At 58.2% G+C, this 12,594-nt stretch overlaps 1 protein-coding gene across 1 annotated transcript in view; it reads left to right on the top strand.

Annotated features, from left to right (window-relative positions):
* The window catches only part of LOC137306406 (delta-type opioid receptor-like), a 26,731-nt gene that overhangs the window by 7,678 nt on the left and 6,459 nt on the right, over nucleotides 1-12,594 (top strand). The window contains exon 2 of the mRNA XM_067975585.1: nucleotides 11,542-11,894. Within this exon, the coding sequence (XP_067831686.1) occupies nucleotides 11,542-11,894 (353 nt within the window). The remainder of the gene's footprint in view (nucleotides 1-11,541; nucleotides 11,895-12,594) is intronic.

Raw genomic sequence — 12,594 nt, 5'->3', positions numbered from 1 at the left:
TCCCCCACCTCCTCTCTTTCCCCCCCCCACCTCCTCTCTTTCCCCCCCCCACCTCCTCTCTTTCCCCCCCCCACCTCCTCTCTTTCCCCCCCCCACCTCCTCTCTTTCCCCCCCCCACCTCCTCTCTTTCCCCCCCCCACCTCCTCTCTTCCCCCCCCCCCACCACCTCCTCTCTTCCCACCCCCCCACCTCCTCTCTTCCCCCCCCCACCTCCTCTCTTCCCCCCCCCACCTCCTCTCTTCCCCCCCCCCCACCTCCTCTCTTCCCCCCCCCACCTCCTCTCTTCCCCCCCCCACCTCCTCTCTTCCCCCCCCCCTCCTCTCTTCCCCCCCCACCTCCCTCTTCCCCCCCCCCACCTCCTCTTCCCCCCCCCACCTCCTCTCTTCCCCCACCTCCTCACTTCCCCCCCACCTCACTTCCCCCCCCTCACACACCCCCCTCCTCTCTTCCCCCACCCCTCACTTCCCCTCCCCCCACCTCCCCCCCCACCTCTTCCCCCCCCCTCTCACCCCCCCCCACCCTCTCTTCCCCCCCTCCCACCCCCCCCACCACACTTCCCCCCTCCCCCAACCCCACCACCTCTCTTCCCCCCTCCCCCACCACCTCTCTCCCCCCACCCCCACCACCAACCCCCCTCACTTCCCCCCCCCCACCACCACCCCCACCCCCACAACCACCCCCCCCCCCCACCACCAACCCCCCCCCCACCACCAACCCCCCCCCCAACCCCCCCCCCCCACCACCCCCAACCCCCCCCACCACCCAACCCCCCCCCCCCCACCAACCCCCCCCCCCCCCAACCCCCACCACCAACCCCCCCCCCACAACCCCCCCCCCACCACCTCACAACCCCCCCCCCACCACCACCCCCCCCACCACCACCACCCCCCCCCACCACAACCCCCCCACCCCCACAACCCCCCCACCAACCACCCCCCCACCACCCCTTCCCCCCCCCCACACCACCCCCCCCCCCCCCCACCAACCCCCCAACCCCCCCCCCACCAACCCCCCCCCCCCCCACCACCTCCTTCCCCCCCCCCCACCACCCCCAACCCCCCCCCCACAACCCCACCCCCCCCCCCACCACCCCCCCAACCCCCCCCCCACAACCCCCCAACCCCCCACCACCACCCCCCCCCCCCCCACCACCCCCCCCCCACCACCCCCCCCCCACCAACCCCCCCACCCCCCACCCCCACACCCCCCCCACCACCTCCCCATCCCCCCACCCCTCACAACCCCCCTCCCCCCCACCCACCAACCCCCTCCCCCACCACCTCTCCCCCTCCCCCCACCACCTCTCTCCCCCCCACCCCCCACCACCCACAACCCCCCAACCCCCCCCCCCACCACCCCCACCCCCCCCACCAACCCCCCCACCCCCCCCCACCACCCCCAACCCCCCCCCCCCACCACCCCCCCAACCCCCCCCCCCACCCAACCCCCCCCCCCCCACCACCCCCCCCCCCCACCACCCCCCCCCCCCCCACCCAACCCCCCCCCACCACCCAACCCCCCCCACCCCAACCCCCCACCACCCCCTCCCCCCCACCACCCCCCCCCCACCACCCCCACAACCCCCCACCCCCCCCCACCTCACTCCCCCCCCCCCACCACCTCCCCCCCACCCCCCCCCTTCCCCCCCACCACCCTCTCCCCCCTCCCCCCACCACCTCCTCCCCCCACCCCCCACCACCACTCACCCCCTCCCCCCACCACCTCCTTCCCCCCTCCCCCCACCACCTCACTTCCCCCCTCCCCCACCACCTCTCTTCCCCCCCCCCACCACCCCTTCCCCCCCCCCCCACCTCCCCCCTTCCCCCCACCACCTCCTCCCCCACCCCCACCACCTCCTCCCCCCCCCCCACCACCCCCAACCCCCCACCACCACCCCCCCCCACACCTCCCCCCCCACCACCCCCCTTCCCCCCCACCCCCACCCAACCCCCCACCACCACCTTCCCCCCCCACCACCCCCCCCCACCACCCCCTCCCCCCACCACCCCCCTCCCCCCACCACCCCCTCCCCCACCACCCCCTCCCCCCACCACCTCCCCATCCCCCCTCCCCCCACCACCTCCTCCCCCTCCCCCCACCACCCTCAACCCCCCTCCCCCCACCACCACACTCCCCCCTCCCCCCACCACCTCTCTTCCCCCCTTCCCCCCACCACCTCTCAACCCCCAACCCCCCACCACCACTCTTCCCCCTTCCCCCCACCACCTCTCTTCCCCCCTCCCCCCACCACCTCTCTTCCCACTTCCCCCCACCACCTCACTCCCCCTTCCCCCCACCACCCTCATCCCTCTCTTCCCCCCTTCCCCCCACCACCTCTCTTCCCCCACCCCCACCACCTCTCTTCCCCCACCCCACCACCTCTCTTCCCCCCACCACCTCTCCCCCCACCACCTCTCTTCCCCCACCCCCCCACCACCTCTCTCCCCCACCCCCCACCTCCTCTTCCCCCCACCCCCCACCACCACTCTTCCCCCCCCCCCACCACCTCTCTCCCCCCCACCCCCCACCACCTCTCTTCCCCCCACCCCCCACCACCACACTTCCCCCCACCCCCCCACCACCTCTCTTCCCCCCTCCCCCACCACCTCTCTTCCCCCCCACCACCTCTCTTCCCCCCTTCCCCCCACCACCTCTCTTCCCCCTCCCCCTTCCCCCACCACCTCTCTTCCCCCCACCACCTCTCTCCCCCTTCCCCCCTTCCCCCCACCACCTCTCTTCCCCCCACCACCTCTCTTCCCCCCTTCCCCCTTCCCCCACCACCTCTCTTCCCCCCTCCCCCCACCACCTCTCTTCCCCCTCCCCCCACCACCTCTCTTCCCCCACCACCTCTCTTCCCCCCCACCACCTCTCTTCCCCCCCACCACCTCTCTTCCCCCACCACCTCTCTTCCCCCCCACCACCTCTCTTCCCCCCACCACCTCTCTTCCCCCCACCAGCTCTCTTCCCCCCACCAGCTCTCTTCCCCCCACCAGCTCTCTTCCCCCACCAGCTCTCTTCCCCCCCCCCACCAGCTCTCTTCCCCCCCCCACCTCCACTCTTCCCCCCCCCCACCTCCACTCTCCCCCCCCCCACCTCCACTCTTCCCCCCCCCCCCACCTCCACTCTTCCCCCTACCCCCACCACCTCTCTTCCCCCCTCCCCCCCCACCTCCACTCTCCCCCCCCCACCTCCACTCTTCCCCCCCCCACCTCCACTCTTCCCCCTACCCCCACCACCTCTCTTCCCCCCTCCCCCCACCACTCCCCACCCCCTCTCTCCCCCCCCCCACCTCCTCTCTTCCCCCACCCCCACTCCTCTCTCTCCCCACCCCCACCTCCTCTCTTCCCCCACCTCCTCTCTTCCCCCACCCTCACTTCCCCCACCTCCTCTCTTCCCCCACCTCCTCTCTTCCCCCCCACCTCAACCCCCACCTCCTCTCAACCCCCCCCACCACCACTCTCCCCCCCCCACCACCTCTCTCCCCCCCCCCACCACCTCCCCCCCCCCACCTCCTCCACCCCCCCCCACCCCTCACTCCCCCCCCCCACCACCTCCTCCCCCCCCCCACCACCACACCCCCCCCCCACCCCACTCAACCCCCCCCACCCCCCCCCACCCACCTCCTCCCCCCCCACCTCCTCACCCCCCCCACCTCCTCTCTCCCCCCCCACCCTCACCTTCCCCCCCCACCTCCTCTCTTCCCCCCCCACCACCTCTCCCCCCCCACCTCCACACTCCCCCCCACCCCACCTCCTCTCATCCCCCCCACCCCACCTCCTCTCTTCCCCCCCACCCCACCTCCTCTCTTCCCCCCCACCCCACCTCCTCTCTTCCCCCCCACCCCACCACCTCTCTCCCCCCCCCCACCCCACCTCCCCCCCCCCCACCTCTCACCCCCCCCACCCCACCTCCTCTCTCCCCCCCACCCCACCTCCACTCATCCCCCCCCCCCACCACCACACAACCCCCCACCCCACCACCTCTCTTCCCCCCCCCCCACCACCACACATCCCCCCCACCCCACCACACAACCCCCCCACCCCACCTCCACTCTCCCCCCCACCCCCCACACTCCCCCCACCCCCACCACACAACCCCCCACCCCCCTCCTCACAACCCCCCCACCCCACCACCACACCTCCCCCCCCCCCCCCACCACCACACAACCACCCCCACCCCACCCCACCACACAACCCCCCCCCCCACCCCACCACCTCTCTCCCCCCCACCCCACCCCACCTCCTCTCATCCCCCCCCCACCACCCCCCCCACCTCCACACTCCCCCCCACCCCACCTCCTCTCCTCCCCCACCCCACCCCACCTCCTCTCCCCCCCCCACCCCACCCCCCACCACACTCCCCCCCCCCCCACCACCACCACCCCCCCCCCACACCACCCCCCCCCCCACACCCCACACAACCCCCCCCCCCACCACCACTCAACCCCCCCCCCCACCTCCACTCTTCCCCCCCCCACCACCACTCTTCCCCCCCCCACCTCCACACATCCCCCCCCCACCACCACACAACCCCCCCCCACCACCACACAACCCCCCCCCACCTCCACACTTCCCCCCCCCCACCACCTCACTTCCCCCCCCACCTCCTCACTTCCCCCCCCCACCACCTCACATCCCCCCCCACCTCCACACAACCCCCCCCCACCACCACACTCCCCCCCCCCCACCACACAACCCCCCCCCACCACCACACAACCCACCCCCCCACCACCTCACTTCCCCCCCCCCACCACCTCTCTTCCCCCCCCCCACCACCTCTCAACCCCCCCCCCACCTCCACACTTCCCCCCCCCCACCTCCACACTTCCCCCCCCCCCACCTCCTCACATCCCCCCCCCCACCACCTCTCTTCCCCCCCCCACCACACCTCCCCCCCCCACCTCCTCTCTTCCCCCCCCCCCACCTCATCCTTCCCCCCCCCCACCACCTCACTTCCCCCCCCCACCACACAACCCCCCCCACCACCACTCTTCCCCCCCCCCACCACCACACTCCCCCCCCACCACCTCACTTCCCCCCCCCCCACCACACAACCCCCCCCCCCCCTCCACTCAACCCCCCCCCCCACCTCCACACTTCCCCCCCCCCCCCACCACACAACCCCCCCCCCACCTCCACACAACCCCCCCCCCACCTCCACACTTCCCCCCCCCACCCCTCACAAACCCCCCCCCACCACCACACAAACCCCCCCCCACCACCACACTTCCCCCCCCCACCACCACTCAACCCCCCCCACCACCACACTTCCCCCCCCACCACCACACTTCCCCCCCCCCCCACCACACTTACCCCCCCCCACCTCCACACTTCCCCCCCCCCACCACCTCCTTCCCCCCCCCACCACCACTCAATCCCCCCCCCACCTCCACTCTTTCCCCCACCGCCACCTCCTCTCTTCCCCCACCTCCTCTCTTCCCCACCCCCACCTCCTCTCTTCCCCCACCACCACCCCCACCCCCTCTCATCCCACACCCCCCCCCACCCCCTCTCCCACCACACCCCCCCCCACACCCACCCCCACCCCCACCCCCACCCCCACCTCGTCTCTTCCCCCACCTCGTCTCATTCCCCCCCTCCTCTCTTCCCCCCCTCCTCTCTTCCCCCCCCTCCTCTCTTCCCCCACCTCCTCTCTTCCCCCACCTCCTCTCTTCCCCCCCCTCCTCTCTTCCCCCCCCCTCCTCTCTTCCCCCCCCCCTCCTCTCTTCCCCCCCCCCTCCTCTCTTCCCCCCCCCTCCTCTCTTTCCCCCCCCCACTCTCACCCCCCCCCTCCTCTCTTCCCCCCCCCCTCCTCTCTTCCCCCCCCCCTCCTCTCTTCCCCCCACCTCCTCTCTTCCCACCTCCTCTCTTCCCACCTCCTCTCTTCCCCCCCCCCACCTCCTCTCTTTCCCCCCCCCCACCTCCTCTCTTCCCCCCCCCCCACCTCCTCTCTTCCCCCCCCCCACCTCCTCTCTTCCCCCCCCCCACCTCCTCTCTTTCCCCCCCCCCACCTCCTCTCTTTCCCCCCCCCACCTCCTCTCTTTCCCCCCCCCACCTCCTCTCTTTCCCCCCCCCACCTCCTCTCTTTCCCCCCCCCACCTCCTCTCTTTCCCCCCCCCACCTCCTCTCTTCCCCCCCCCACCTCCTCCCTTCCCCCCCCCCACCTCCTCTCTTCCCCCCCCCCACCTCCTCTCTTCCCCCCACCCCCACCTCCTCTCTTCCCCCCCACCTCCTCTCTTCCCCCCCACCTCCTCTCTTCCCCCCACCCCACCCCACCTCCTCTCTTTCCCCCCCCCCACCTCCTCTCTTCCCCCCACCCCACCCCACCTCCTCTCTTTCCCCCCCCCCACCTCCTCTCTTCCCCCCCCCACCTCCTCTCTTCCCCCCCCCACCTCCTCTCTTCCCCCCCCCACCTCCTCTCTTCCCCCCCCCCACCTCCTCTCTTTCCCCCCCCCACCTCCTCTCTTCCCCCCCTCCTCTCTTCCCCCCCCCACCTCCTCTCTTCCCCCCCCCACCTCCTCTCTTCCCCCCCCCACCTCCTCTCTTTCCCCCCCACCTCCTCTCTTCCCCCCCAACCTCCTCTCTTCCCCCCCCACCTCCTCTCTTCCCCCCCCACCTCCTCTCTTCCCCCCCCACCTCCTCTCTTCCCCCCCCACCTCCTCTCTTCCCCCCCCACCTCCTCTCTTCCCCCCCACCTCCTCTCTTTCCCCCCTCCCCACCTCCTCTCTTTCCCCCCCTCCCCACCTCCTCTCTTTCCCCCCCTCCCCACCTCCTCTCTTTCCCCCCCTCCCCACCTCCTCTCTTTCCCCCCCTCCCCACCTCCTCTCTTTCCCCCCCTCCCCACCTCCTCTCTTTCCCCCCCTCCCCACCTCCTCTCTTTCCCCCCCTCCCCACCTCCTCTCTTCCCCCCCTCCCCACCTCCTCTCTTTCCCCCCCTCCCCACCTCCTCTCTTTCCCCCCCTCCTCTCTTTCTCTTTCCCCACCTCCTCTCTTTCTCTTTCCCCACCTCCTCTCTTTCCCTTTCCCCCTCCCCCTCCTCTCTTCCCCTTTCCCCCTCCCCCCTCCTCTCTTCCCCTTTCCCCCTCCCCCCTCCTCTCTTCCCCTTTCCCCCTCCCCCTCCCCCTCCTCTCTTCCCCTTTCTCTCTTCCCCCTCCCCCCCTCCTCTCTTCCCCCCCCTCCTCTCTTCCCCCCCCTCCTCTCTTCCCCCTCCCCCCCTCCTCTCTTCCCCCCCCTCCTCTCTTCCCCCCCCTCCCCTCTCTTCCCCCCCCTCCCCTCTCTTCCCCCCCCTCCCCCCCTTCCCCCCCCTTCCCCCTTCCCCACCTCCTCTCTTCCCCCCTTCTCCTCTCTTCCCCTCTTCCCGCCACCTCCTCTCTTCCCCCACCTCCTCTCTTCCCCCCTTCCTCTCACACTCCCCTTTCCCCTCCCCTGTCACCACCTCTTCAATTGTTTTCTCCTTCATCTCCTCTCTGCCTTCTCTCTCGTTACCCTTCCACTTTCCCTCTTCCCCCTCCCGTTTTCTCCAACCTCCTTTCCTCTTCCTCTCCATGCCTCCACTCCTGTCCCCTCCTCCTATTTGCCTTTTCTTTCTCCTATTGCCGCTTCCCACTCCTCCAGGTTGGTTCCATTATCCCCCACTCTGCAACCCTGCTTGACCTGAAAAATTAATTTAAATTATTTGGTCTGCAATGCAATGGTAGATTGGCTAGTTCTATTAAATAAAATGCCACTTTTTAATGTGTTTTTCACTTGTTTGTTCCCTCAATCATTCCTTAAGGGTTGATGATTTTTAAATGATATCATTAACAAAGCACAAATAAAATCACATTCTCACCATATTATTTATATCACTCTGCCTGCAAATTAGAAACATTTTACAATGAAGTTTCTACACTTTGTTTAATATTTATACCAATTTAAATGCACAAAGTGCAATGTTCAAATATCAGTTTTATCAATAATTGTATGGTCAATTTTTAGTGCTATTTTACAATGTGTTCCATTCAGACAGAAAAACACTCACTCAACTACAAAGGATTAAGCTTCTTATTTTTATTCAAAATTGGACAAGGAAATGCAGGACTTACTATTAATACATAGTTTTAAACAGTGAAGAATAACATCTACATCTCATATGAGCTAAATATCATATTTGAGGACATATAATGATGAATACTTTGTTAATTATTTTTCTTCTGAATAGCTCTGGCTTTTATTGCTCTGGTTTACTAAAATGTGCTTTTAATATTCAAGTCACTCAATCAGTTTGATACTGAGTCAATAAATCACTCTGGCACTAGAACCAGACTGGTGGATACTTCCCTGCAACGGAACCAAAGAACTGAGAGTGTAGAATTCTGTTCAACATTTAATGGGAAAGAATCATAACAGCTGTATGTTTCCCTTAAAATTGAATATGCCCTTTGCTAATAGGGCCATATTCGGCTTTAATAATAAAAGTACTTTCTTCTGTAAGTCTCCTTCACATACAGAGCTCATGAGCAGTAGGTGCAAGCAGCTTGTTGCGACAATTTTTAATGCACCATGTAGATTTTCTATTTTACATAACAAAGGTTCTGACCCGTTCATTGTGCTTACTAGCAGCAAGTTGTCAAAATTACTTAAAACAGTTTGACATTTCTAATATCTCCAACCCCAGCCTAATGAGTACAGGAGCCAAACTGAGGATCATATTTAACACCACTGTTGCCCTCCCAAAGCAAAATGGTTAACTCAGGTGTCAGCTTTAATCTGTGTATTCTATAGGTTACAAAATAACCTTATTTAAATCCAACACTATTTTGAGAAGAGTGTAATCATCATTTTCCCACAAAGGCTGGTATAAGTAATGTGAAAAATAAGATCTTGAAAGAAAAATAGCTCTACCCACAGTTGCTTCAATGCACACTAGCCATGCTATTCATTATACCTACTCATAAACCATATCCATAATCTGTAACTAAACTGTAGTTCATACTTTAAAATACAGATTATGCTAAACTGCCTAGGTGCTTTATTAAGAAATGGTTTTCTAGCTAAAAATTCAATCATAAATATTAAAAATAATAACAAAGTTGTTAACTACAGTTTTGTTTGGGATCCAATGAAATGTTACCTATTTTTAAATTTTTAAAAATGTATTTAGAACAACACACTCAAATGTTTTGTGTAAGCCTCTACACTTTGAGAAGGCACAGGGACATATGTAGCAGTGAGCTGGTTGCATCTGTCTCTGTACAATATGCTAACAGAGTGACAGGGTCAACCTGTAAAGGGGTGGGATTGAATAGCCCCCAACGCCAGAGTTACTTTAGCCCTAGAAATCATTTAAAGTTTGGCTTTAGTTTCTCTCTATCTCAAATATTGGTCTTATTTTAGAAAATTTAGTCTTAATTTTAATTTACTTGACATAGAAGTACAATAATTTTAGTCAATGACTATTTTCCTCCCAGTTTTAGTCGATTGTATCAACACTGTGAGCACCTGAGCATGAATTAGGGACAAAGAGTACTTTCTTAATATATTATCAGATAATACAGGGTAGAGATTATGATCAGCAACGTTCATGCCTTTTGGCACTGGCTGCAAAGTTCATATACATTCTGACTGCTCTGAGGACTGCTAATATCAATCTGTACTGTAAGGTCTCTGCCCACTGACTTGTCAATCGCAGAGGGTTCCAGCCTATTAAAGGTCCTGCCCTTTTTTCAAAGAATTTAGAAATAGCCATCAATCAAAGTCACAACCCTCAGGTTGGGACCTATCTTTTGACGTGGGACCAGGGTGCCTTCGAAAGTCTGCCTGGCTGTATGTCATGCTGTGCAAATGGAATAGAATGACACTTTAAATGGCAAGATACTGCAATGGTTTTCCTGTGGGACAATAAGGCTATCTCTAACAAGATTAGGCAAGATGTGGAGATGCCGGTGATGGACTGGGGTTAACAATTGTAAACAATTTTACAACACCAAGTTATAGTCCAACGATTTTATTTTTAATCCCACAAGCTTTCGGGGGCTTTCCCCTTCCTCAGGCAGTGTGGACTATAACTTGGTGTTGTAAAATTGTTTACAAAGATTAGGCAATGTTTGGGATTATAAATAAAACCCCTTGGGATAATTAACTAATTAACATTTCAAACTCCCATTGTGTGGCCCAAAATACACTTACACCATGAGTAAAATCGAGTAGACTAGTTGAACCTGATAGTTTTCTGTTGAAAAAAATACAGTTGCAGCCTTGGGAGTTAACCCTTCACATGATGATTCTAGCATTACAGGAATACAAGTTTAAAAAATCAATATAGGCAAAAGTCCATTTTGCCCTACCCCCTTTCTCTCTAAACTCTTCAAATGTTTTGTTGCCATCCAGCTCCATACCCACCTCTCCCATCTTTGATTTCCTTCAATCTGCTTTCCACCCTGCCCACAGCTCCTTGGCAACATTGTCAGTGGCAATCTTTGAACCTGTCAGCATAGTGTGTTATCCCTACTTGTCCTTCTTGACCTCACTGTGGCATTTGACATAGTCGACCACTCCATCATTTCTCCTTTGTGGTGCACTTTCTTGGCACTACCACTCTTGGTTCCACTCTTACCTGTCCCATTGTGGCCAGTACATCTCCTGTATTGGTTGTTTGTCTCCCCCTCCACCCCCCCAAACAGTCACATCTGGTGTTTCTTCAGGCTCCATCCTTGCCCCCTTCATTTCCTTGAGCATATGTTGCCCTTTGGTGATATAGTTCATGCCAATGAGCCAGCTTTCACGTGTATGCTGTCAACATCCAGCTCTATCTTTACCACTACACTTGATTTCTCAACTACCACTGTGCTGTCCAGCTGGTCAGATGATGTTAAGTCCTGGGTAAGGAAGAATTTCCTTCAACTCAACATCAGCATGATTGAAGCCATCCAGGCAGAAATTGATGTCAGCTCAACTTCAGGCCCAAAATAGGTGACACACTGCAAGTGTCATTAAAAGAGGAATTTCAAACTTTTCACAATTAGAAACTTAACTATTAGAAACCTCTTATTGTAAGTTTTACAGTCTGAGAAGAAACCTACATTCATTTAGCAGAATGTCTGACGAGAAATATTTTGTTAATCAAAAGTTTGTATTAACTAAAGTGAATGGTAGTGAACTAAAGGCATCATCAGCAACTGACTGCATCACACATTGGAAAAAAACTGACAATTCCTTATATTTTGTTTGATATGTCTTGAGCATTTGTCAGCATTGAAAATATTGCATATATTCTGTGAATTGCCTTAAGTTTTATGCCCACTGTAACAAGCAAATTGATATTTGAGGGCAGGACATTGACATGTTGGTGTTAGAGAATTGATATTGAATTGCTTAGCATCTTCGATAGGCAAAGCAACTATATAAATGAATACATCTATTGAACAAATGGAACATAGCTTCTGAATGAAGCGTATATCATAGAATCATAAGCCAGGTTTTATTTTGCCTGTACTCATAATTTATTATGGGTAATGAATGGTCATTGCAATGAATTAAGACAGCTTTGTGTATTTCTTTTTAGACACACCAAGATGAAGACAGCTACCAATATCTATATTTTCAATCTTGCTGCAGCAGATGCTCTAGCAACAAGCACAATGCCTTTCCAGAGTGCCGACTATTTAATAGGGTCCTGGCCATTTGGAGATGTGCTGTGTAAAATAGTGGTCTCCATTGATTATTACAACATGTTTACCAGCATCTTCACATTGACAATGATGAGTGTTGATCGGTATATTGCTGTGTGCCATCCAGTGAAGGCATTGGACTTCCGCACTCCTTTAAAGGCAAAAGTAATAAATGTTTGCATCTGGCTCCTTGCCTCAGTTATTGGCATACCTGTTATAGTGCTGGGGGCCACTGGAACAAGGGATGGTGAGTATTGAAGCTGCAGTCAAAGCCAATTTCATTACTGTAGTTACAAAGCATTAGCAAAGTCTGATGACGGGTAGTCCATTTTAACAAGATTTTTATTGTAGCATATTTAATTTTTGCACTTGTTAAAATTTCTTGCTGACTTTCATTCACACTTTGACCTCATTGATTCAATTTAATGAAGTGTAAAACAACAACAACAACCATTTAAAAAGCGCCTTTAACGTAGTAAAATATCCCAGGGCGCATCACAGGAGCATTATTAAACAAAATTTGACACCGAGCCACATAAGGAGGTTAGGACATATTAGGACCGGTGACCAAAAACTTGGCTTTAGGGGTCCTCCACAAAATGAGTAAGAGCAGCCTCAACCCTAGTTACTATTGGACACAATTTCACTGTCCTGCCATAAAGTCATAGTTTTCCTCAGAGAGACTATAATGATGACTGCTTTGAGAAAAGGACACGTTATACATGTGCATTAGGAGTTTCTTTTCTGTGCTTGAGGTTGAGATGCATTGTTAGGGCACTATAGTTGGAGCTTTAACCTGTATCTGACCTCTATTATACCTGAGAATGCATGATATCGAAGCTTGGCACAAAAATCTTCATCTTTATCTTGGACACAAATTCACCATTAAAATGTTTCTTTTTGGAAAGATTTTAGATAAAATATATACCAATATTTATGATCTAAGA

This window comes from Heptranchias perlo, chromosome 3 (genome assembly GCF_035084215.1).
Source record: "Heptranchias perlo isolate sHepPer1 chromosome 3, sHepPer1.hap1, whole genome shotgun sequence".
NCBI classification, from domain to species: Eukaryota; Metazoa; Chordata; class Chondrichthyes; order Hexanchiformes; family Hexanchidae; genus Heptranchias; species Heptranchias perlo.
The sequence above is the reverse complement of the archived record's forward strand: the minus strand, read 5'-3'. Positions and strand labels throughout refer to the sequence as shown.